At 39.5% G+C, this 27,079-nt stretch overlaps 2 protein-coding genes across 7 annotated transcripts in view; both read left to right on the plus strand.

Annotated features, from left to right (window-relative positions):
• The window catches only part of ltbp1 (latent transforming growth factor beta binding protein 1), a 128,666-nt gene extending 109,580 nt beyond the window's left edge, over nt 1–19,086 (plus strand). For all 4 annotated transcript variants that reach the window (XM_062400708.1, XM_062400709.1, XM_062400710.1 and 1 more), the window contains 12 exons: nt 1,909–2,034; nt 2,451–2,579; nt 4,961–5,089; nt 7,749–7,886; nt 9,147–9,308; nt 9,760–9,849; nt 10,275–10,403; nt 10,753–10,893; nt 11,791–11,967; nt 13,233–13,394; nt 14,076–14,225; nt 14,314–19,086. In XM_062400708.1, the coding sequence (XP_062256692.1) occupies nt 1,909–2,034; nt 2,451–2,579; nt 4,961–5,089; nt 7,749–7,886; nt 9,147–9,308; nt 9,760–9,849; nt 10,275–10,403; nt 10,753–10,893; nt 11,791–11,967; nt 13,233–13,394; nt 14,076–14,225; nt 14,314–14,486 (1,706 nt within the window). In that variant the 3' untranslated portion in view covers nt 14,487–19,086. The remainder of the gene's footprint in view (nt 1–1,908; nt 2,035–2,450; nt 2,580–4,960; nt 5,090–7,748; nt 7,887–9,146; nt 9,309–9,759; nt 9,850–10,274; nt 10,404–10,752; nt 10,894–11,790; nt 11,968–13,232; nt 13,395–14,075; nt 14,226–14,313) is intronic.
• A 2,945-nt stretch (nt 19,087–22,031) lies between these two features.
• rasgrp3 (RAS guanyl releasing protein 3 (calcium and DAG-regulated)) overlaps nt 22,032–27,079 on the plus strand; it is a 49,726-nt gene continuing 44,678 nt past the window's right edge. The window contains exon 1 of one of the 3 annotated variants that reach the window (XM_062401761.1): nt 22,032–22,113. The gene's annotated coding sequence lies outside the window, so the exon portion shown is untranslated. Of the gene's footprint in view, nt 22,114–23,445; nt 23,698–27,079 lie in introns of those variants that run through there. The other 2 variants (XM_062401762.1, XM_062401760.1) reach the window with 2 other exon arrangements.

Here is a 27,079-nt window from a genome sequence, read left to right on the forward strand (position 1 = left end):
GATGTGTCAAGCCAGGTTGGTCTTTTACTGAGCAGTACACACTGAGACTAAAAAGTGCTTTTAACTATTGACAGGGAGGAACATTGAAATCCCCAAATACAAAAGCCCTGCAATTAATCGTCAGTGCATTGATTTAACTATGTTATTTTTGAGTCTGGAGTTTGTGGTTGGGCTATATTGTGCTGTGATTCAAGTTTGGCCTTCTTCTTTTAACCACACTCATTGCCTACTATCATGATCACTACTATTCACCAGCTAGACGTAAGGAAAGAGAATTCTAGGCTTTGGTGTTAAGATGAATGGTGCGTCTTAATATTATATATCAAGTATACGCGTGCTAGCATGCACTTTTTCCTAGTCTTTACAATAGTGTTTGTGGTGCATGTCAATATATGCACCCGTCCATTCATGAGTCAGTCTTGCACCCTGTTTGTGTAGCATCATAATAACTAAACAAAGCCAGACTTACAGAAGATTAATTAAAACTTGAACATACATCAGCAACTTTATTGTCATTGCACAGTACAAGTACGAAATGCAGTTTAGCGTCTAACCAGAAGTGCAAAAAAAGGAGTTAAGGTGCAGAGTATTGTGCGTATATGCAATGTAAATAAATAAGATATGTACAGTAGCAAATATGTATGGAATAATATAGTATTGACAGGTATTGTATGATATAAGAACTATGAGCAGTAATAAAGGAAATAGTACAGTATTAACAGCTTTTGTATGATATAAGAACTATGAGCAGTAAGTAATATATCTGAAGTAGTACAGTATTAACAGGTATTGTATGATATAATAACTTTAAGCAAGATAAATATATAAAAATATATAACTATGAATATACTATAGGCAGGATAATACAGCAGTAAAGAAAAGTAACAGTGTAGTGCAAGTGTTCAAGTGTTCAGTGGTTGGAGGAGGGTGTGTGGCCGGGGGGTTGCTTCAGCAGGGTGACAGCTGCAGGGATGAAGCTGTTCCTGAACCTGCTAGTCCGGGAACGGAGGACCCTGTAGCGCCTCCTAGAAGAGAGGAGGGCAAACAGTCTGTGGCTGGGGTGAGAGCTGTCCTTGACAATGCTGCGCACTCTCCGCAGACATCTCTTGCCCTGGATACAGTCTATGAGTGTTGATCCTTTCAGGCACATATGTATTTTATATGTACACTAAAAAGGGATGACTGCAGGATTTCTTGGCCTTAAGACAACATATGATATGGTTCATACAAGATGGAACTTGAGAGTTTAATTTAGCTATTCACACAACACATGTTGTGTTTTGCATCTCATAATAAATAAAAAAACAACAACATTTATTCCTTTCGCTATCTGGGTTTTATATTAATAAGCGTGAACACACACAAACCAGCACAGTGCAGATTGGACCATTCATATTTTCAATTCATGTATATTTTGATTATTGGGTTTCTATATTTGTGAGGACACTCATTGACATAATACATTCCCTAGCCGCTTACCCATACTTTAACCATTACAACTTAATGTCTAACCTTTTTCTAAACCTAACCCTAAAATCAAGTTTTAACCCTCAAACAGCCCATTGAATTTGTGAGGACCAGGCAAAATGTGCATCAAAATAGGCACACAGTTATAGTATTGAACTGAAATTGGCCCTCATAACTACAGATAGACTTGACAAGTCAAATGTCCTCACTTTCCAAAAATGTTCTAACTCTGCATGGTGTATGCTTAAAATGGTCCTCACGAAGATATTAGTACAGGAACCAACACACACACACACACAAATCCTTTATTCTAACCATAAAACCAAGTCTTAAAATGTCATTTAAAATAGTGAAGACTAGAGCAGTATATGATTGTGTCTCTAAATGTCCGTTTCAATCTGAAGAAACTCTTCTAATGGGTCTGACGTGTGTATATTTTAGATGTGGATGAGTGTGTGGAGGAAGCCAGGCCCTGTGAGGCTGTAGGGGAGTGTGTGAACAACATGGGCTCCTACACCTGTACCTGCCCACGGGGATACCAGCAGATCGATGGTACCAGCTGCAGAGGTGAGCACTGGAGCTCGGACAGAAGGAAACATCCTTCCACCACCACGTGATTGTGTTGCTCTGCTTGAACAATTAACACACACATATTGCACACATGTTGGTATTACGCTCCTGTTACCTTTGGCCTTTTCTGTTTAGTTAATATTATCTGAATTGCCAAGTATTGTTGACACATCGTAGCAATACATGAAAATCAGGGGTTTTCCTCAAGTTTGATTTGGAATGAGTCTGTGCAGATGTGTGCTGGTGGTTTCCTTGGGTTAACTCTCCCCCTGTAGCTCCCATCTTGTCAAATTTCCTCCTCAAGGAGCGGTGTAGTGCCAAACCATCACTGCACTGTGGCATGCACAGATGGACTTACTTACTTAGCAAACACACACAAACCTCTAAGTATGTCTCTTTCTGTTTCTTCCCAGATGTTGATGAGTGTATGGATGAGCCAGAACTCTGTTCCCCCAATGGCGAGTGTCTCAACACAGAAGGATCCTATTTGTGTGTTTGTGAGAGTGGATTTACTGTCAACCTCGACACACCCTCCTGTGATGGTAGGATGCAATGTCATACAAAGGAAAAACACACACACACACACACGTTTGTGTTATAATCAATCTAATAGCATTAAAAAAAAATTGGGAACATATTTAGGGCCACAATGTGAGTAATCATGTGTCCGTTCACAATTTATGATTCAGTAAGGTGCACATTTAAATAGATAAGTAAGTATAAGTGATAATAAATGTGAAGGAAGGTATTCACTTGGTGACATTGTTGCATAAAGTTGTGTGTCATCCACATATATATGATGAGAGATTTTGTAATATTCATTTTACTGTGAGCATCAAAGTGGAACATGTAGCTATAAAAGAAGCTCAATTGATCTTTAAGGGACTCCATGTGATGTTTGTTTTGTCTAATTCATAATTACCAATTGATACAAAGTGTTCCTTATTTTGTAAATATGATTTTAAATCATTTAGAAGTCACAGAATGTCCTACCCACTTTTTAAATTAGTCAGGCTTGTATTTGATGTATTTTAACTTTATCCAAGATTAATGCTATATTTAATGTTAGTAGCCTGCATATAATTTCCCTTATAAAAATATAAGCATTGTTCACAACCTCATAAGCAGAAACACATAGTGCTGTGTTTACTTTCATCCTGTTCACTTGTATGATTGCTACTTTCCTTAACTCCTACCCTCTTTACCACTTTGTCTGAGCTAGAAAGATGGATGAAGAAAAAGTCTTCAGCTTCCTTGACATATGCTAATCCTGTTTTCTAAACCTTGGCTGGCGTGTTGGCCTCTGTGGTAGTGCTGTTTTTAATGCCCCCTCCTGCCTAAGAGAAAAAAAACAGAGAAAAGATAAATAAGAGCAAAAGAAACAGATGGAAGCCTTTGATCTGGCTGTCTAGACAAGGCGGGATATTTGTTGCTCTCTGCCTCATGATTTATGTAGGGGGCTCAGACTTGAGTGTATGTGTGTGTCTGAGTGTCACACTTTTATGAAACCAGTGGAATAAGGAGAGATCAGAGGTTCAAGCAGAGGAAAGTTTTGGAGATTTGATCCTGACAGTGAGAAGCATCTTCATTAAATAAAAGACCCAATGAGGACAAGAAGATCCTCCAGCGTCTAGATAGTGGTGGTGAACATTGTGGAAGTGGTGGTGAAGCCCTTGAAAAAAATGTATTTTAATAAAAAATACTTTTATGCATATAGTTTGGAGAAAAAACTAATCAAAATGTTGCCAAATCATTCATTTATTTGGTGGCTCCATTGCAGTGTAAAAGAGTGAAAATGCATTATTTCTCGTAGTTACATTGTGGGAAGTTGTGTACACTGCTTTAGATGTGAGTACAGGACTGTATGAATCTAGGGTTGAAGATGCTCAGCCTTTTGTAATGCACATTTAATTAGATGTGGTCATTTTCAACAGGACTGGAGCTGAATATAGGATATAACTGCTGAAGGTGGCCTCACTATGCACAAAAACAAAACAAAGACATGGTAATGCCATATTTAGCCAAATCAAGCAGGATGGGACAGAAAACTGAAAAGGCCATATACTTTCCAGCTGCCCTGACAGTTCTCCCCAGAATCCATGGATGTTGCTGTGACTGTGTAGAAATTATGCAAGTCAAAAGGAATCCACATTATTATAAAGTTAGTGGGTGTTAAGAGTCCAGAGCTATGACTATATGAAGACCTAGCCATTATAGGCCATACAATAGGGCAATGTGGGACATTGCCTTTTTATGTTTGTTTTAATTATCTTCAAAGAAAGGATTCTTGTAGCCTGATCTGCAAAAACTATGACTTTAAAGCCTGAGACACTCACGATATCAGTTATTGGTTGATCAGTTCCTCGCCTGTGTGAGAACTGACTGTTGTGGATGAACTGACTTATAAGACATTTGAAACCTGTTGACATATAGAGATGGGCTTCAAGTAATTTTAATGATGTTAGAGACAGGAAACAAAGTCGACTTTACTAGTTAACATACAACTACAAACTCGTCAATAGCCATGTCCCTGTCTACAGGAAAGAGTCAGAATATTAGAGCTGAGCTATATACTGAGTATTATAAATGTATTTGTAGTCTGACTAGTTAGTATGGTAGGATGAAGGGTGATGGAATCCTGAAGAACTTAATGCAAGTTGGCTGTGAATGATCAACAATCAGAGTATCAAGCATCAAACTTGTAACCCTGCCAATGCTCCCTGCCAGATATGGCTGAAATGAAGAGAGAGTCTATACTAAATGGTTTTTTCTTCAACATCACTGAAAATGCAATATTTAAAGAGCAGCGGCTAGGTGTGTGTGTATGTGTCTGTCTGTGTGTAACCCTCAACAATAAATACGATGTTATAAACAAAGTATGGAACAAATTACTCTTTGTGGTATTTGTGTGTTTGTTCTCCAGATATTGATGAGTGTGGTCTCAATGAGACACAATGTGGTCCTCACGGCTTCTGTGAGAACAGACTGGGCTCTTTCCGATGCTTCTGTGACCAGGGCTACCGGGAGACCGAAGATGGCCAAGGCTGTGTGGGTAAGTGTTGCAGTTTTGTTGCATTACATATTAAGTTGGATGTATTATATTATAATGCATTTATTTTTTTAACATCTCCACAGCTTAATTTCTGTATTGAGCTCAAATAATATGCTTACTGTCCAGTCCTAGCTTGCTGTAAGTGCTTGCAAGTGACAGAAATCGTATGATTTATGCCAATGGTATAGAAATGTAAAAAAACGATGAATTAACAGAAGAATACAACATTATTTCACACAACATGACACAATCTGCCCAAGCTTTGCATACGTAAGGACATCTTCATTTGTCGATATATGATATCTACAGTATAGTTGATGTCTGCCTGGCTTTACCCAAGAATATAGAGTAACAAGCCAGTGGAGAAATAAAATGCAGCTAGGGCTGTCATGGGCTGTGAAAGCCCAAATCCGATGCCTATGCATGTCAGCAGTGGTTGCAAAGTACTCACATTGTTTACTTTAATGGAAGTAGAGATACTTGTGGGGTTGGTAGATGAACCTCAGGAATGTACATTACCGAAACAGGCGCTCGATCTCGGTTAACCTCCAGATGCTTAGGGTCTCTGCAATTTTTCCTGGTTCACTTTCTTTATCCATGTAGCTGCTGGTATTTTTCTCTGTATCACAAACTGTACACTCACTCAACTCCCTCTGTCCGTGGTTGACTTTCCCTCTCTGTGTTGTTATGTCTTTTACATGATGTCGTCATCTGTGGAGGTTGAAACAAGTAACGAGCCAGTTTTGACAATGTAAGGCGCAGAAAGTACAGATATTTGTGTTTAAAAGTAGGTAGTAAAAGTAAAAATTTGACAGGAAAATACACACTCAAGTAAAGTACAGAAACATGAAATATCTCCTTAAGGACAGTCTCAAAGTATTTTTACTTCCCACCTCTGCTGGTCAGGTATCAGTAGAAAGGCGAGGGTCTGGTTTGTCTCAGGTCAAGCTTTTAATGTATCCTGTACGTCACCAGGTGCTTCATTGAATCTGTCATGTTCCTCCCTTCCTTTTCTTTAAGTTCACTGATCGACAAGGTACATACTGCCATTAAATCTACAAGTACAAAAAAATTACCACATTGATAGTTGGCAAAGTTGAAGGATATAGAGTTCTTGAACACTTGGGAAAGAAAAACATTTATTATCAAGATAATAAAGTATAACAACACAAATTACTAAAGATGTACTTACTATATAAATATGTGAATATGAGTATGAGTTTCTGTGTGTCTGTGTGTCTGTGGGAGCGAGTCTGCTTTCAAAATGGCAGCTGGCCCCTATGAAGGCAATAAACCATTCCCCCTAGTATGTTTACAACATGTAGCGGGGGTCAGAGAGACGTGTGTGTGTGTGTGTGTGTGTGTGTGTGTGTGTGTGTGTGTGTGTGTGTGTGTGTGTGTGTGTGTGTGTGTGTGTGTGTGTGTGTGTGTGTGTGTGTGTGTGTGTGTGTGTGTGTGTGTGTGTGTGTGTGTGTGTGTGTGTGTGTGTGTGTGTGTGTGTGTGTGTGTGTGTGTGTGTTGGTGCCCTTTGTTTTCATCTAGTGTCCACTTCATAGAAGCTGCTCAATGAGGTTGTAGTCTGGAGACTGAGCTGCTCTTCATCATGTGAAGCCTCTGTCTGCTTCTCTTCGTCTTTCATTATGTTGCTGTAGGATGAAGCTCTGATCAACCATCAGTCTTCATCTTTCCTGCTCTTTTCTCACCACTCTGAGAAACATACAGTTTACTTCCTGCAGAATAGTTTTGTCCTAATAATGCATCAGAGGTTGTAGTAACAACGCTTGTTCCAATATCCCTTTGCCCAGAAAAATACTTTCCTATGAAATTTACATGGATTTTGGAAACCTCGTCTTCTTTTTTACCCTTGGCAGTGTACCACTGACCTTTGTAACATTTAATGGGGACATATTATGACCATTTCAGCACAGTTGATATGGTTCCTTGGGGTCTTAATGAAATGTCTGTAAAAAAATTGGTAAAAATACCACAAGGATAATTTAAAACAGCACCCTTTTTACCCCGTCTAAACAGCCCTCCTCAGATTGACCTGTTTATTGATATGATACAGCAAGATGGATTTTTAATGCATTTCACCTTTAAAACATGGCACAACTGAAATTTACGATACAAAGTCATGATGCTAAGAATGAATGATCTTCCATAATCCAGCATCTGCTATTTATATAGACAGAAAATACAGAGATATAATTAACCAGTGTGATGTTTGCAGTATGTGGTTTTTGGGGAGCAGCCGAGTGCCCATGTGATTCAACAAACTTTTAACTCAATGAATAACCACACACAATTGGACTGTTATATGGCATATCTGAAATTAGAGGCGCCACATTAATCAACAAATCCTTCCCGCTACTTTCAGATGGCTAAAGGGGTTAAACTGAATAAGGAGATTTATTATAGCCCAATGCAGCTACTGGTGCCCCCCCCCCCCCCCCCTCCCCCCACAAACAACATTTTTCGTTTCACTTTAGCTTTACATGCATAATCACCACCCAAGGTATATTTGTTATCCCTTTATATCTCAGATTACCCAAATTCACAGATGCTCCATCCAAAGACAGGCAGATAGACAGGATTTATATAGTCTTTAATTCTTTAATCCGTCTGACCAATAACTTTATGTTGTGTTCCTTCTCCACAGATTTGAATGAGTGCGAGCTGCTGAGCAGTGTGTGTGGAGAAGCTCAGTGTGTGAACATGGATGGTTCCTTCAGCTGCATGTGTCCCAGCGGCCAGGACTATAACGTCATGATCGCCAAGTGTGAGCCTGTTCCGACAGGTGAGCAACCCGAGGACATCAGGGTGTACTGCTTGTTTCCTCTCACTACCAATTCTCCATACAAGTTGTTTAACGGAGCTACTTACACATTATACAGTGAATAGGCACAAGACAAGACAATTCTCTTGTTACTACTACAGAATACCTGGAAGCCAGACGATGTAAACAACGATGAGTCTCCTTTAGCCAATCACATTACGTAACAGTACACTCATGAAAGGATTACATGATTAAAAAATTAAATCCAGACATGAATGTGGACTGTTTGATGGTTTATATAAACAAAATAATCCTTTATTTATCAGCAATATCTTAATAAAAAATGGTTGATGAATGAAGCCAGTGTTATGATGATACGACCAAATCCTGTAATGGGAAATTTAAAGAATGTATATTCATACACAAGAACTCCATTAGCACAGTTCTCCCATCAAGCATTCAACCCTTATATTCAACGTGGTAAAGAAGGAAGGTAGCAGTTGAACATATTACCAGTTAAAGACTGAGTTCCAGGGCCAACTGAGATGTGTTTAAAGTGACATCCCAAATAGACATATAAGTGACGTTTGTAAGTTATAATCCTCAATCTGAGTTTCGAGCAAATGGAGATTTTTATTAAATAATTCACAAAAGGTTTGTGTTCAAATCCGTTGTTGTTAAATGTTGTATGTTCTGTTTGCATTGGTCTCTTCATCTGATGTCTATCAGCTCAGAATACCAATTAATTATATATATATATATATATATATATATATATATATATAGATAGATGGTTTGCAATCTGTATTATGTGGTCCTTACAACGGAATAATTTTTTTAAATTTTTTTCATTACGTATGACATATAGTATACAGTACAGTATAACATTTTCTGGAGGGGTACTGGTATTCAGTTGTGCTGCAGAAACAACTGTCTTGATTTCACATCATTGACAACCACTGAGCTGAATACATTGTATATCTCCCATCTGATCCTTGGCACTTCCTGTGTGTGTGTGTGTGTGTGTGTGTGTGTGTGTGTGTGTGTGTGTGTGTGTGTGTGTGTGTGTGTGTGTGTGTGTGTGTGTGTGTGTGTGTGTGTGTGTGTGTGTGTGTGTGTGTGTGTGTGTGTGTGTGTGTGTGTGTGTGTGTGTGAGTGTGTGTGAGTGTGTGAGTGTGTGTGTGTGTGTGTGTGTGTCGTTGTGTGTGTGTCGTTGTGTGTGTGTCGTTGTGTGTGTGTGTGCGCGCGCGCACGTGTGTTCCTCTCTCCTTATTGCTTCAGCGTCGTCGGTGGAGCGTAAGGAGTGCTACTATCATCTGAATGATGAGAACCTGTGTGAGAGTGTGCTGACCAGCCACGTCACCCTGCAGGAGTGCTGCTGCACGCTGGGAGCTGGCTGGGGTGACAACTGTGAGGTACATCCCTGCCCTGTCAATGGCACAGGTGAGTTAGGGGAGGAGGAAACACAATCATACCACATTGATACACTCAGTATTGGGATATATATCAGTAGAATTATATACCATAAGATTTTTAGAATCGAATTTTATTAATTATCATTTAAAAAAAAAATACTGTGTAGTTGGTTTAATGAGGTGTACCACCACAGACAGACTCATCCACTGCATATACCATGTCCCTGATCTTTGAATGTGGGTAAATGAATTTCATCGAGTATTTTACTCGAGCCTGTGATATGATATGTTGTACATGGTCCAATCACAACTAGGCCCACATTAACAGTGGCTTGAATCTGTGTATTTAAACAGTTAAGCAGGAACTAATCTCTTCTGTTAGCCTACAGTGAGGTATACCTGATAAATTGCCCTTACAGTATATACCTGAGACATACAAACATGCCAACCTTAATACTTCAATTTCTGTTCCCTTTCAGACCAATTTAACCAGATGTGTCCATATGGAAGAGGTTTTTTTCCCAGTGCTGACTTGCTGTATGGAGTACCCACTGCTGACACTTACAAAGGTAAGACAAGACCTCACATGTAGGGTACATAGCGGACCCTGTTCTAGTTAGTTATATTCACATAATAACTCCATTGTCTGGATTTGCACTTTCACACATGCAGCACATAACTGCTCGTTTGTCAGGTAGGTTCACACCTCCTGGAAGATAGGAGAGGAACGGCACGTGACTTACAAAACTGGTTTCAAAAACTGTCAGTGTTCTCCTGTGTGCTATTGGAGAGGAGGGTCCTATTGTATTACGCACACTATATTTACCCTGCATGAAATCACCAAAACTATATTGACTGTATTTGTCACCCTCTATAAAACATTATTATTTTGCTAAGCACAAATTCAGATAGAGAGTCTGAGAATTCAGATCCACATGACTGCTCTAGTAGAATAGTAGAATAGTAACATGTGCTGCCTTCTCTCTGCCTGTAGATGCAGATGAATGTACACTGTTTGGCCAGGAGGTGTGTAAAGGAGGCTTCTGTCTGGATACTGTGGGAAGCTATGAGTGTTACTGCAAGACTGGACAGGACTATGACCCTTCCAAGCTGGAGTGCAGAGGTCAGGGTTTGTTTATATGATAATGTCTGTGCATTATCACATTATGCACTGGCAGTGAAGGCAGAACTGTCTCAAACTGTCTTTTGCTGTACTGTAACTCAAGCTGTGTCTTTTTTACTCACATGCCTTTTGCATTGGAACACATTAACGCGGAAAACAATCAAAGAAAGCTGGCTCAGTTAGCTTGATTTTGTCACTTATAGCAAAATAGTTAATCCTGTCAATATGCATTCATGTGTATGATTATGTATGTCCATGTAATACAGCTTGAGATAATGCAGATGGTATGATAATTTGGTTTTGTTGAGTTGGTTTTCTCAGAATTTTCTCTGTTTTTTCTTTTCTGTAGACATCAATGAGTGTCTTGATGACTCTGTGTGTGTCGGTGGACAGTGTATGAACACAGATGGCTCATTTATGTGTTTCTGTACACATCCAATGGTGTTGGACCCCAACAGTAACCAATGTGTCTTCATTCCAGAGGTGGCCGGTAAGAAACCTGCATATTCTTCTTATCCCAACAGAGTGTCCGTAAAATTAGTCACACTAGACAAGCAAGAAAATTCTAGACTAAAAATGCCAACAACTTTATAACAAGTTTCACAAATTTAAATCTCAGTAAAGACAGCCATGCTCAACCTCAGACTCTTCAAACCATCAATATTATTTTTGAAGCTTACTGAGAGCACAGCTTCGAACCCCTACCCAACAGAAAAAATTTCTTGTCAAATTCTGATGGACTACACTGACATCACTCTACCGTTTTTTTTCTGGGACACTAGAGAAGTTTAGCCTCAGACTAAAACAGGTGAAGTGCACTCAAGCCTCCTTAAAAGCCACTCTCCTCAGATTGGCCTGACATCCACTCAAATGTATGCACAGCAAATGATATGCTAGAAAAGGTCAAGCTCTAGGCATTTTTTGTCAAAATCTGCCAAAAAAAATTTCTGAAACTTAGTGACAGAAAATAACTGATTGAAATTAAAACTTCTCGAAACCATGTGTGCATGTTCGAGGCTGAATCTGATCCAGAATGTGAGTGAACAAAATTAAAGAAACAAAGATTACAGGACACTGTCTCAACTCAGGGCATATTACATCCTTTACCTGCTTATTGTGCAACAAAGTGGATTCAATCTTTCAGTCATTATTTGTGAATTATAGAATAAATTATACTATATCATTAGCTGTCGCTAAATGACTGCATAGTTAACCTGCACTGTCAGTTAATTTTATGCATTTATTTTATTTGAATACATTAAAAGACTATAATACATGTTTACCGTAGACTGTAATGGGAGATTGAGCTGTGCTTGGAACAGATTATCCTTTAAAGAAATCCGTCACAAGCTGACATCATCTCTTCCTGTTGTGTATATGTTTACAGAGCAACATGAGACAGCGCAGATCGACTACCAGGGGATCTGCTGGCAGACGGTAACAGAGACCATGACGTGCACACAGCCACTGGGTCGCAACAGGAAGACCACATACACAGAGTGCTGCTGTCTGTACGGAGAAGCCTGGGGCATGGACTGTGCCCTCTGCCCCCCGAGAAACACCGGTACAAACTATACAACAACGTGCACACACATTCACACATAAACACTATCAGGGCCGGTTCAAGTTCACCAAAATGTACTTGATTTACATTGTGCATGTATCATTAGTGTTGATACAAGCTGAATATGAATTGGTTTGGTATAAGAAGATGGAGGACAACCATTCTCCACTTCCTTCTACTATTAAAAAATAAAGCCCAAATATCCAGGATTTAAATGCCGCCATCTACACGTGCTCGACTAACCGAGAGTCAGCCTAAGCTGTCAGTAATGACATTGTATAACGTCATGTTACAAATGAATGAAAGAAACGATCTTACAGAAAAGATAATTCGAAATGTATTTTGACATAGTTTGGTCCGTGTCCCATCCATTAACATTGAGGAGCCAGCCACCAGGCTTTCGGTTCACTTTAGGAGAGTAATTATGACATCCATCTTCCTAAACACCCGGTTTGTTAATGAAGTTCATAATGGAAAAAGCACCAGTGGGCAGCTGTGGCTCAAGAGGTAGAGTAGGTCGTCCACTGATAAATGGTTGGTGGTTTGATCCCAGTCTAGCCCATTCCACTTGGTTCAGTGATCAACACTAGAAAAGCGCTATATAAATACAGATTATTTACAGGTCAGATAATTTGCAGCAAGCATAAGACCTAGTGTTGATCTTTACATTTACCCAACCTATTAGTGCACTATTTCACTTGCTCAGATGTTTGATAGCAGCTTGTGTTACAGCATGCATACAGATTTAAGATGTAAAATCTGTCCATATCATCCATCAGAATCAGGACAAGTGATATTACATTATACCAATACACATGGTTAATGGACTGAATTGATATGTTTCGTTATATTGCATTTATGTAACACTTTTCTAGTTTATTGACCACTCTAAGCAGTTCTTAGAACAGGTCACATTCACACATGCTTTCATACAGTACAACTTACTCTATCCCTTCTCATACGGACACACACACACCCATACACACACACACTCTAATGGTTTATCATTGGGGTAATTACGTGTTCAATATCTTGCCCAAGGACACTTTTAGCATACAGACTGGATGAGGCAGTGATCGAATCATCGACCTTCATGGAATAAGTAGCCGTCCGGATGTTGGTTAGACTTCATTTCTGTAATAGTGTGTACACACACACCACACCAGGTCAAACGATGTGATTTGTGACCCTGTCAGTTTGTTGTATTTCTGATTTAAATTTTTAAATCAGAAATATTCTTGATTCATGTTTTCACTCTCTCTCAGAGGATTATGCATCCATGTGTAACATACCTCTGGGTGGTGGGCGACGGCCATATGGCCATGATGCCCTCACTGCTGGCCCAGACCATGAATATGAAGTGAGACCAGACTACTCTCCATCACCTGAGCAGGAGTCTGTCTTGCCCTTCTATGAGAACCAGGAGAGTAAGTATTTGCATTTTATGTTTCTTTTATATTAACATCAGGGAACTGGTTTGGACAAAAGACTAGACAGCCATCTCTTTATTACATTATACAGCTGTTAAGCAGCATAAACTAACTGTTTCAGACAACAGCCCTAAAAACAATCATAAAGATGAATCAACACCTTTTTGGAGCAGTTAGAATGCTCCTATCATAACCTTTACCTGCCACTATAATTTGGTTTAATATTATAAATATACAGTTTCAGCTTTCTTTAATTGTTTGGTTTTATATTATAATTAAACAGGTTCAGGCCTTCAGAAAGCAACCAGGTCTTATTGTACAGCACTCTGCTGCCATCTTGTGAAAATCAACTAACAACACGTTCAGATCAGAGCCAATAAAGAGAACCGTCCAAAAGACGGTTCTCTTTATTGGCTTTATTGGCTCTGTCAATGCGATATATCTCAGGATGGTTAGGGTAAGGCATACATGGATTAAACAATTAGTTCATGCTGTGCCAGCACACCTGTGTGTGGGAAACTTTGGCAAATTTTGCTTGATGGTGGACAATTTTACCGTGAGCTAAACACCGTGGTAATCAACCGCTGTTTTACTGATGGTTTAAACTATCTTTCTTGTTAATCAAACAAACAAAAGTGCTATCTATTGAATACTGAATTTTGTCTGTTTTTGTTATAGATCCATTCAAAGCATTTGAGGGTTTGCGAGCAGAGGAGTGTGGGATACTAAATGGCTGTGAGAATGGCCGTTGTGTGCGGGTTCAGGAGGGATACACCTGTGACTGCTTCGATGGGTACACCTTGGACCTGTCTCATATGACCTGCATTGGTAAGAGAGCAGCCACACACAACAAAACGAAAGAAAAAGGAAAACACCTTTGAAATATCTGTCATAATGTTTCCCCCTCTGTCAACAGATGTGAACGAGTGTTCAGAACTGAACAATCGGATGTCGCTGTGTAAAAACGCAAAGTGCATCAACATAGTGGGCTCCTATCAGTGTGTCTGTCTGCCAGGGTTCACTGCTTCTGACAAACCCAACTACTGTGTGGAGATTCCAACACACCACACATCAACACACACACAGTGAGCATGGACAGGTGCAAGAGACACAAAACACACGCACAAGCTTGTATTACTATACTGGTGAGGACGTCCAATACATCCGGTCAGTGCCAAATCATCCAAACAGTAACCTCATAGTTCAACTCCCTGGTTTGGTCAGTGTCCAGCAGCGCTCCCAAAACACGTCATAGCTCATCCTCAGCAGTTACCGGGAGGAGTATTTGAGATGTGGGGGTCATATACCCAAATTAGAGAGAGAGCCTTTAACTGTTCAAATGTATTTATAATTTCTGTCCATCATCTAAATCAAACCTTCGAAATGTAAACCTTGTCCATTGAATCAACTTCAAATCATATTCCAAATTTAAAGATTATCTAAATCCAGATCTGCCGTTTACCCATGTCGTTTTCACTATTTTCACTCACTCCCTGCCTTTCCCATCCGTTCTCCATCACTGTTTTTTAGTCTACCTTTATTGTAATATATTTATTATACTTTTTCATTTAGTAGTTTTCCAATAAAATAAATCCAAATATTATATAAGCACTTCCAATGTTAAGGCCTAATTTTGTAAAAAGCCTGAAAGTATAATTTTTCTATAGATTTTCAGTGAATGCACGGTAATAAGGTAACTAGCTTTATCTTTTATGTCTACCTTGTTTCAGGAAATATATGGCATTTAGGGATATGTTTACTACTCCAGAGAGATAGATGATAGGATTTCATATATGCGCTTTGAGGAAACACCTGGCATACCGTCTTTATGACAACATTTTTAGAAAAAAAATGTCTTCCTTAATGATGAGTTGTGATTGACATAGGACAGAACCTTTACATTTTTTTAACAGTCAGTGTAGAGAACAAACTGCTGAAATACATGTAGAACGATATGTCCTGACAGGACTTGTATTGTGAGAGCAGCAGCTGCAAAGCTTGGCATGTGTCTGTACAGAATGTGTTCAGGCACAGTGTATAGTGTAGGTGCTCAGAGTGACATTTACCGGTGTATAGTGAAACACAAGCTGTTAATAACCGCCACTAACATGTGTCTCAGGTGCTCTGATCTTGTTAGGGCAGCTGTCATAACAGTTTTAAATGCCAGCGAGGGCCATTGAGCTCCAACCACTCAGACCACGTTAAGAGTTGGTCTGGGACGCATGTTGATACAGTCTCTAAGCAGTGTAAACACAAATGTGTCCTTGGCCATGTTGAAGGACAGCCTACTCAGCTGATATCCTCTGTGTAAATGGGGGAACATACTCATTTCTGCATCATGAAAAAAACACAACATGCCACCATACTGCTTCTGTGTCTATGATAACAGCCATGAGTACATCACACATATTGGGTGATGTGGCTTTGCCTGGAACATACCAAGGAATAAACACAGGTTTTAATTAATTTTTCTTTATTTATTAATGGAAGATAAAAGTGTTGTGGACAAAAAATGGCTAAACTAGCGGCCGTAGCTACTTGATGATGTGTCCGAGGGTCAGTAATGCACCTGGTATGAAGATTTCAGGGGACATTTAGGCTTAAAACTTGATGTATATTACCTGGTTTTTCAGGGCTTGCGGACACTTGGATGACGCAACTTGAGCTGCATGAAGGCATGTTGTGTTTTTTCTGTTGTTTTACTACATCTGAAGTTAGGTCACCATTGATTTAAAATGTATTGGATTCTGCTGCAACACTGTTTACACCTGAGACTCCAGAAGTGTTTTGTGGACTCAAACACTTCACCCCACCCCTCCATCGGCATAGTGGTGACTTAAATTACTGTACATTATCTCATCATCTAATGAGAAATGAACCTCCAAAGCGTGAATACCCCAAAAAGGTAAACAGGATATACACAGTCCCATTTGAAGGTGGCATCATTCAGCTAAAGTACCGTACATGCAATTTACAGTATTTCTCATTCGAATGCAATTTTTTGTTCTCTAGGCAGTAACAAGGTTATTCGTTCTACTGCTTTATGCTAATGTTTGACCTATTAAATGTTAGTCTGACGTTGTCAGACTCACAATTCTAGTCAGAATGTGAGTCTGAGACCGCTCCATTGGGCTGTGATTATGGGGCGTGTTTCAACTGACCAGGAAATACAATTCCTCTTCGCTCAATTGGATAGACCTACAACCAATCAGAGCAACGTAGTATGTGACGTATGTTAAGCAACGCATTGTGAGTTATTTACTAACGCCGGGTTCACACCGGACGCTGAAGCGATGCCGAAGCGACCCTTCAGCGCAGCGTCAAGCCTTAAATAACAGCTGGCTCCCATCCACTCCCATGTTAAAACTTTGTGCGGGTCACACCGGAGGCTGAAGCACCGCGCTGCGCCAAGGCTGCCTCGCGCCGTGCAGCGATCGTTTCGGCGTCGAGTCTATTTTTTGCACTTGACGCGAGTGTATCGCTCCAGGAAACACACTGAAAAACGATCTTAAACTATATTGATGACATATTTTATATGATATAAATGATCAAATATGCATCCCATACTTTGAAGTCCCCTTCTGTTGTCCTGGAGTTTTAATTTGACCAATGACATTATTAAATGTCCCCCTCTGCCCATCCACTACAGCCACACAAGCAGTGATACAGATAAAAAGAGAGAGAGAGGGGGCTACGTATTCTCCACATAGGCTTGATTGGAGAATACGTAATTTACCCCCGACACCCGACATTTAACGGAGCAAACAGTGAAGTTCTTCAACATGGATGACATTAAATTAATAATTGAAGGAGAAGTACAGTGAGTTGTATGATCCTCGGAACATGTCGTATAAAGACAACACCAAGAAAGACAAATGTTGGGACGCTGTTGCTTAATGTTGGAGCAACAAGTAAGTATATGCTTTTAATCTACTGGATCAACGGGTGATCTTATTAGCGCTGCCCGGCGGTTCAGCTTCGCTTCAGTGTCCGGTGTGAACAGCCAAGCGCCTGCGCGATAGGGATTAGCGAGGTGCTTTGGCGTCGCATCCATGTTCTCTGTTCCTCTTTCAAAATGAATGCGCTGTCGATGTCTTCTAAAACAGACTCAATGGCAGCATCTACACATCTCAGCTCCCCAGCGGCAGGCATGTTTGTTGAAAACGACCCAACCCAAGGGCACTTTGATGACGTGGTTGACTACGTTACCGTTGATCATCTGTCCATCATCGTATAAAGCCGCCCTGACAATCTGATTGGTCCGGATGATTTCGAACCGGGCATAATTTCTCCCCAACGGAGCGACTCCAGACCGAACTTCCCGACCTCAAATGTTGTGGGCGGGGCTTTGTCTGGCAACCAGGCTAATTAAATGTTCAACATGTTAAACATCTTTTTTTATTGTGTTAGCTTGCAATCATCTGCCAAATAGCAAATCACAGCTGAGGCTGATGGAAAAACCAAAGAGTAATGGACACATTCTAATTTTGAAATCATAATAAGGAAAAGTTGGAGGATCAAACAGTTGCTGTAGTTCATCCTGACCAGGGCATTACTTCGATAGCACTTGATAGTAATACAGCATATTTCTGAGTTGTTACCCAAATTCGAAAGTATGTTGGACCAAAACGGTGGATTTATTTACACTGTCATTCTTAAGGCCACACCACCAGTGTGGATAATAAGCTTGGGAACCGCTACTTTACAGACTATTATGCTGCCTGAGTAACTAACCTTCCCCTTCCACTTCCCTCCACATGTATTTTTTCACTTAGTTCAACATTTGATGGAGTCGCTGACAAGCCATTTATTATCATGTATAATAATGGTGTATGTGTTTAAAACTGGGATGTAAATGCTGAGATGAAGCTGGGAAACATTGACATAGATCCTTGAGGAGACTGTGGTTCCTTAAAAGTATAGAAATACAACAAACTCACACACACACAAAACACAGACACACTTACTTAATCAAAGCCCATATATTCTGCACTGTATAAAATACACACTAAATGAAACAAATAGTAATTTACTTGAGGTGAAGATTCAACTTAATCTACTCTTTGGTGTCATCGTATTTTGGTGGTAGAAACACAGAACTGTATAAAATGTATGTTGCTATTTCTTATTTTGTAAGTGGAGATTTACGTGTTACACAAGGCCGTATTGCTCTTTTAACAAATTGACAAACCCTTTGGACTTGAGCTGGGGGATCCAGTTTTATGTTGCACCCAGTCTAACTGATTGTGGATATTTAATTCTGTGAAGAGGTCAGCTGTTGCTCCTCCTCTTCCACCTTCGCCATCCCTCTGTCTGCCATTAAGAAAAGCCTGTTACCACGCTACACTACTTTTGTAAAATGCAATCCTAAATCTACTTGTTGTTTCCTGTTTCTTACAAAGGGCTTAAAGACTTTTTGTAACCTGGTATTCCTTCCTCCTTGTGTCTATGTGTTGAGATGACTGAAATGTTTTATTTTCCATACTTCTCTTTACTACATTTCACTGCTAAATCTTGCCAGGTGGCAAAGCTGCTATGGGAAAGAAGAACTTGTGTACATTTAAACAAAAGAGTGGAAAACATAGCTATGTATTTTTAATTTGTACATGGATAAATATCTTTTTCTATGAATACGTAATACAATGTATATTAAACCCCTTGGTATTAAACCACAAATTGTGATATTTAACCGGTTGGCCTGTTAGTTTTTACCATATCAAACATGAGTCTGTTACATTAAAGATGAAGAATTGCATCTTGGGAATTTAAAGCTGTGGACTAGAATTGAGCAGCCCAAATGATCCAATCGGTTCAGGGCTGCAGGTCTGATAGCTGACTGGTTCAGTTTTAAATGCTTTTTTAGTAATAAGAGTTAATTCGCTCAGGTTAGGGTACGAATAGCATAACTCAGTTTAAAAATCCCGTAAGCATATTTTGTATTCATCGATATAACTTAATTCAAATGATCTCTCAGGAGAGGATCACAGCTGAGCTGGCCTAGTTCACGCACCAGAGATACATCATATAAATTCAGAGGCTGCTATTACAGTGGATTAAACTGTGTTCCTTTATAACCTGATACAAAAGCTAAGATGGATTCAGACTCAGTTATCAGCTGACAAAACAGGAACATTTAGCAGCTAATGAAGCAAATATTTGTCTGAGTTGATAGAGACGGTAAAGAATGAAAGGAGCTGAATACTGCTGGATAAGCAACTGTTCAAGAACAAGTTCACCATAACAGCTTAGAAGGTGGTTAAATATCAATGGTATGTTCACACCCTATTTTCAGTGGTTCCAAGTGACCAAGAAATAAGTTACTGCAGGTCAAGTTACTGTGAGTTTCAGAATACTACCTTAACTGAATGTTAGAAAACCTAACCGAGTGTAAATTGAAAAATGACATTTAAAATCCTCTAAACATACATTTATTTGGGACATGACCCTGTTGTCCTCAGTGACAGATACACTCATGTCATATGTTGTGTTTTACCTCAGAATGTCACTGTGTAGCTGCGTGTGTGACCTTTTCAAAACCTTTAGGACGGTGCCACTGTGGCTTCACTGAGCCCAGTGCTTCTGTTTTCATTGTCAGTGGCTTTTAGTTAAGCCAAAAAACCAAAACAAAGACCATCAACTCAAGGTCACACATTTGGAAACATTAACCTATGATTACCTATGGAGAATGAAAGAAGAATCTCCTTCTCTGGTCACAATGTTTTGTTCGACTGTAAGAATTAAAGAAGCTGCAGAGACATTGACAGAGCAGGCAGAGATAGAGAGGAGTACTTGTACTTTATGAGGAAACAGTTAACTAATAATGGAAACTATAAATCAAGCTGTTTCTTACGTTCTGATTCACTTTTATAGAGCTGGTTAAGGGTAAAGACTTGGTCTTAGTTTTCTCACTAAATCCGGTTAAGGTAAGTAAATGAATAAATGTATGTATTATTCCTGTATAAGGGAAGAATGCAATCAGCAAAACAGCCATGACGACAGAGCGTGACAACAGGTAGAACGTCTTAAAAAGTCGAGCCAATAAAAACAAAGCTGACTTTTTTTTTAATCCGGGCTGAAAGGTTGATTTCAAAGCAGCTTGTTCCTTTGTTGGCAGCAGCGTAAGTGAAGCTTGAGTTTACAGTGATGTCAACAGAACACAACAAACGCCAAACATCTTTAGAAAGTCATCTGTCATCATTCAGGCTCTGATGTACACAGGAGCACAAACAAGCTAAATTGCAAATTCCTTTGCCCTGTCCTTTCAAATGAGAGTAAGAGGCAAATGTTGAAAGTATTGAACCTGAACAGATGTTTCACATCAGCGTTTTAGTTCATGGAATAAAGCGAGTAGGAAGAGATGAAAGGAATGGGGCTTGTCGAAAAAGAAGACATAACTGTTAAGTAAGTTTTTGGTTGAAGGTGCTGGTGTATTTGCAGACAGATGCACTATTCACAAGGTCACATTGTAGCCTTATCATCACTGCTCACTCTACATGCTATTAATAGAATGTTAATTTATTAAATGAAAATACATTGCAGGCCCACCTAGTGTTTCAAGTTATAAAAACATTGGAGGAAGCTTAGTGATGCCCCTCTTCAAGTGTTCTAACCCTTTCTCATAGTATTTTGGGGTCTATGCCAATTGGGATGTGAGCATCCCTGAATACAACAGCTGGAGGTGTGGCCACTCGCTGCCTACGCCATGAATCTGATGGCAGTGGAACCTTGTCCAGCTCTACAATAATAAGTAATATCAGATCCAAATAAATTGTTAAGAATCTGAGGATGAGTATTCTAAATTTGTATTGCTTCCCTTTCCTCTCACGAGCTGCGTCGTAGCGATGGCGATCCCTCCGAAAGATAGAAATAAAAAGTGTCAACCAGCTGGTCGTATTCTAGACAAAGTTAGGGGCATCACTGCTGTCACCAGGATTCATCATGTCTGCACTAACTTCCACAACAATCTATCCAACTGACTGGCCGACAATATCTTTTACCCTAAGCCACAAGGTCCAGTTCTGGAGCTCTCAATCATATCACATGTTCTCCCTCAGCTGGTGGGGGTTTCCCAGTTGCCATGGAAGTGCCGTGGAAATCTCCACTTTATGGACCCATGTTGGTTTAAACTCTGTTTGTAATGGAAGATCAAGTGATAAAAAAAAAAATTAAAGCTCCCGGGAAGCTGCTAAATGGAACTCATTTTGTCAACTCCAGTTTCCTGAATAAAGGATACTTACAGTCCACCTGACTCAAACCTCTTGTTGACATCTGAATTGTGAATCTTGTAATGAAAGGCAGAATTTGTGTGAAACTATTACACTACTACAGACCCATCCCGTGTTTTATTTCTTCATCTTTGTCCTCCGCTTTATAAGAACATGTTCATATGTTCATTGTTCCTCTGGATTAGATCCTGTGACTCTATCTCTAGCTGTAACTGATATTTGCATAGCTGTCCTGAACACCATCCTTAGTTTCCAGTAAACTCAAAATCTATTTATAGACTGTGAGCGTGTGTGAGCGTGTGTGTGTGCATGTGCATGTATGTGTGAGCGAGAGAGAGAAAGAGAGAGAGGGAGAGATAAGGGGCGAGAGAGTGTTTTGAGTTATTGCAGAGACAGTTAACCTGCAGCAATTGAAGTCATTGTGTGTGTCAGTTGTGGTCCTGATGAGCTGGGACTAACCTGGCAGTTCTGTTTGTCTGGATCACAGTGAGGTAAGTGTTTCCTTTAACACAGATCTGTGTCCAGGATGAGAGGAGTATTTATTCAGGAGGTAATCATGTTTTTTAACCTGCAGTCACCGATCACATTGTAATGTATGTTTCTGTGTTTTAATGGAGTCAAGTTAACATTAGTGTACATTAGACAACTATAACTGAGCACATGATCAGCGTTTCATAATATTATGCAGCAGTCAGAGACGGCTCAGTAGTAAAAGGTGATACCATGAGTGTAGTGGGTTATAATAAGTGTGACAAAGTAGGCAAAATGGGTTAATGAGCTCATTGAGCTCATTGAGCTCTGCAGTAGAAACATTCATTCTGTGGAGAGGCTGCAGTGCAGGCAAAGATCAGGCTCATGTTTAAACCAGACCAGGATTTTCCACTAAACAGAGAGCTCTGAGAGTCTGAACAGAATCATGAAGCACTTTGATAATGCTGGAGTCACAACAGGTGCAGACTGTACAGTGAAACCAGTTACTGGTGGAAAACAAACATGTTGTTTGGTACATTTTGTATCATTTGATACTTGTTAAATATATTAACTAACAACACATCTTCATTATAAACCCCAACTGGTCCCATTTAATAACATTCTGTAAAGCTTGACGTGTGTGCGTGCAACAGCTAATGTGTTTTTTAAGAAACATCCTTGGGAATCAAGGAATCAATAGCAGAGGGTCAAATTTAGTAGAAATGGTTACATTGGAGTGTCCTTACAGAAGCTGCCCCTTGCTGGAAAAGTGTGAGTTCTTTTTGTCCAGGCAAGCAGCAGGATGTGCCGTCAGTGTTTTTGTTTAGGCACACATTTTTAGACAAAACCCAGAGACAAAACAATGTGCACAACGTCATTAGAGTGGAACACGGGATGGTTCAGCCTCTCACACAACAATCGATGAACACACGCACACACTCACTCCACTCTGCTGACTGAAGTGGCTACTTAAACTTATAATTATACTATAATAATACTAATACTAATACCAATACTAATACTAGTATGAATACAACAAAAATAAAGTCATGTAAACTCAGGCCTTGATAAACTTAACATTTAACCACATGTCATTGGACTCATTCATCATGACTGTTGTTGTTGCTGAGAAAGGAAGACACACAGAAACAAACATGAATGTGCGCACACGCATATTGTGATACATTTCCTGCTCTGCTCTGTTCCACTTTACCTTGTGTGGTCCCTATATTTAGCTCAGTCCAGGGAAACCAACCAACACAGGCAGGAAAACTAAGTTTGGAAAGAATTGAAGGAAGTCTAGTGGCCGTTTAGACAAAAAGCTCACACACTGGGATCAGTTCTGGCTGAACACGCAGCAGCAGTGCTGTTTATGGCTGAGACAGACAAAGTTCAGAGGGACACAGGAGCATTAGAAGAAAGACTTGGGAAATATTTGCTTGAGCGCTGACTGGATAGCTATGCTAGTCCTTGTGGATCCAGCTAGTCTTGCCTTTGGTTGTGGGTTTAAACAGACAGCTTGGATCTAGACGTGAACCTGTTTAGAAGGTGGATTTGAGTGGTCGCAACCGATAGATCCCAACATATTGAATGTCACAAATCAGGTAAGATGCACATGCAGTTGCCTCGATGAAAAAATGCAATTGGTTTTAATTTAAAAAAAACCCTGCTGGGGGGTACATTACTACCTTGTAAAATTAGAACCTGAAACATATATTCTGATTTGTGCTTAACTCTAATATGCAGCATATTAAGTAATTATATAGCTGATTGGGATGGAGAGTGTTTCCTCTGTGTCAGACATTTAGTGGGCCAGTAAAAATCTATGTGTATCAAACACAGAGTGTTACCGCCCAACGGAATGTCATATGGTACTGTACATGTGTTCCATTACATGAAAGAAATACTCCTTCTACACACTCCTCTAAATGATGATGTGTATATCGTGTGCTGCTCTCGATTGTGTGTCCTGCTGTCTTCATTATGAGTGTAATTATTGTGTCCAAGAGGAGGAGATAAACGTAACATCACCTAATTCCCTCGATTGTATTACCAGTAATTTATTCAGACATTAACACACTCCTTTTTCTTCTGTTAACTAATTACACAATTATCTTCTTTCACCTTTAATTGTGGTATTAGTTTGGACAGAGGGATGCATTATGTTTGCTTTTGATTATTTATATCTTCACCGGGTTAGGGTTTTCTTATAGATGCAAACTTCCCCCCAAGACTCAGTCTTTTGTCGACTCAACATGCGAGTGGATTAGCAGATGGAAATCTTTGCTTTAATTTTTGAAATATTGCCGCTGTGGTCTTTCAGAATTCAAGAACAAAACTAAATTGTTTCACCTTTAAACATTTGACTTCAGTAAGTACTCTATTCATGTCAGACTATGGTGACCAAATACAGTTAGGTTTCTGTATAGTTCAGTTGTGTTGTTTAGAGATTTGAAAGAATTGCATTTTGTAATTTGCCACAAATGTCTGTCTTTTACTACTTCTTACTGTGGCCTGAAGATGTCTTCTGACACCATGTTTCTTAATAGGTGTTTGTCCTGAGGTGCTGTTGATTTGCTTTCTTGTTTTCATACTTGTTTTCACATCAAATCAACAGATTGCTCATATTGAACTGTTTCCCTCTGAGACACATCATGACTTTCCACTAGACCTTAATGACCAGATTTCACATTTGTAGACAATTTCCCATGGTCTCATTAGCAGATTGCCATCTTCTGGGTACATTCATGACCCCTGGAGATTAACTTTACTGTTGGGATTCAGCTAAAACCACTAGCAGGCTGCTACAATCAGAGAGGAGGCTGTCAGGGACACATGGTGATCAGAGGTTTAAATACCTAGTTCATCCAGAATGTGTTGAAGTGTCTTTGAGCAAGACACTGGCCCCTATCTGCTCCTTATACAACATGCATGAGTGTGACTGAAAAATACTTGAGTGGTTGACGCACTAGAGAGCCACTTTATCAATGGACACTACTTAAAAGGTGACCATAAATAGGTAGCAAATAACTGAACTCTTCTGTTTGTTCTATTACAGCTGATTCATGCTCTGTCTTTGTGGTTGTAGCATTTACAGCACTCTATTACACTTAAATATTTGCATTCAATTTCAATGTTCAACCAATGGACTCTGTAATAAATCGCCAAACTAAAAAAGACAATCCTTCAGTATGCACTTTTACTCCAACCGTGTCTCACACTGACACATAAACAGCAAAGCAGTTACTGGTGGTAGAGTAGGGTGATGGACATGTGTGTGACACTGCAGTATTTTCTAGTTCAACTACATGTACATCTGAACATGTGGACAGACATTTGTACCAACAGGATCTCATTCAACACTATCCACAGGACTTGCATACATTCATAAGGAGCAGCAGTACGGCTGACACATTCAAACTCTAGTTAGGATAATTTTTCCATTGGTTGTTACCTGAGAACATGGTAATTTGACTCTTACTCCTTTAAATTCATAGAACATTATCCATTTATTCAGAATCCCATTTACCAGGCTGCAGTTTGACCACAGTGCGACTACGGGTTTAATGAATAACCCTCACTGCTACAGGAACACTGGAGCTTAGCTTTCCATTCAAATAATATGCACACTATTAATGAATTGTAAGAAAATACAGATTTATGGGTATATCCATACATTACCATCAATAGTAGGTGCTTTCAGTTTGTGCCATTATGCCATAGCATTGCATAAAGAGTTCACATAATTAGGAGTGTCAGTCGGGCCTTGAAAGAAAAGAAAGAAGGAAAAAGGGTAGAAAACATTAGCCCTATATTTTGTCTTACATTGTAAAAAGGCTGTTGTACGTTTTGGGGAAATGTATGTGACAGTATGAATCAGAGCATTTTTATTAAAAAGGATGCAGCCTTCTCAAAATGCTAAATGGGTGAAAGTATTGAATGCATTTGATTGCATTTGACCTGCATGAGAGAGATGCAGGCTGGGTAAAAAAGGTTGAAACTAATTAAGCCATCTTTTTCCTTTAAATGAAAGATTCACCAAACACAGAGTTTGTGGGAAATCTCTGAATAAGAAAAGAGCCAGACCCGAGAAGCATTAGACCAGAGCCAAAACAAATAAACCCTAAAACAGAGAGTGAAGGCACCATGATCAATCAATCAATCAATCAATCAATCACTCAATCAACGAATGGCTCTTATAAGAAAACATCATAATTATAATAATACTAATGTCATAAGAAAGGTATAATGTATAATTACCAACACCAAGAAGGTTTTCATAAATTGGGAGGAACTGATTCATTTTTGGCCTGGATCTTTTCTTAATCACTATCTTCAACATCGCAAGACAGTTTGTGGACATTTGCACTGATGCCAAATAAAACAGGTATAATAATTTCAAAAATTTTACAGGAAACACCAAACCTGCTAAAGACAGGAAGTTCATAAGGGGGGGCCAATCACGACAGTTCATAGATCGACACAACTCCCAAGTTCCCCTCAGCTCTACACATATTATTCACACCTTTTAGGTTGTTTTCACATTATTACTGTTGCCATTTGGTAAGCCGGTGGACCCAAGTGCAGAGGAGAGGTGGATTCATTCCAAAACTGAATTTATTGAAAAATAAATTAAATAGACTAAGGGGCAAGCACAGCAGGAGAGACTGCTCAAACTGTTCAGGGGGAACAAGCGGACAGGAACAAAGCATGCAACTGGACAAAGACAGAACTGAGGAGTGAACTTACATACAAACCAAACTCATGAAAAACAAACAGGTGGCACAGAGCGAGCAGGTTAAACAAACCAAGGAGGGACAAACAACACTGGAGGGAAACACAAAGGCAGGAAGTAAAGTGAACTGAGACACATGAGGGAGATCAGAACTACAAAATAAACAGGAAACACTGAACTAACAGATAACCATGACAACTACCATTCCATTCATGTAACATTTCTGAATCTATTGGATTAGTTAAACATGT

The sequence above is a fragment of the Platichthys flesus genome, chromosome 12, assembly GCF_949316205.1.
Source record: "Platichthys flesus chromosome 12, fPlaFle2.1, whole genome shotgun sequence".
NCBI lineage: Eukaryota > Metazoa > Chordata > Actinopteri > Pleuronectiformes > Pleuronectidae > Platichthys > Platichthys flesus.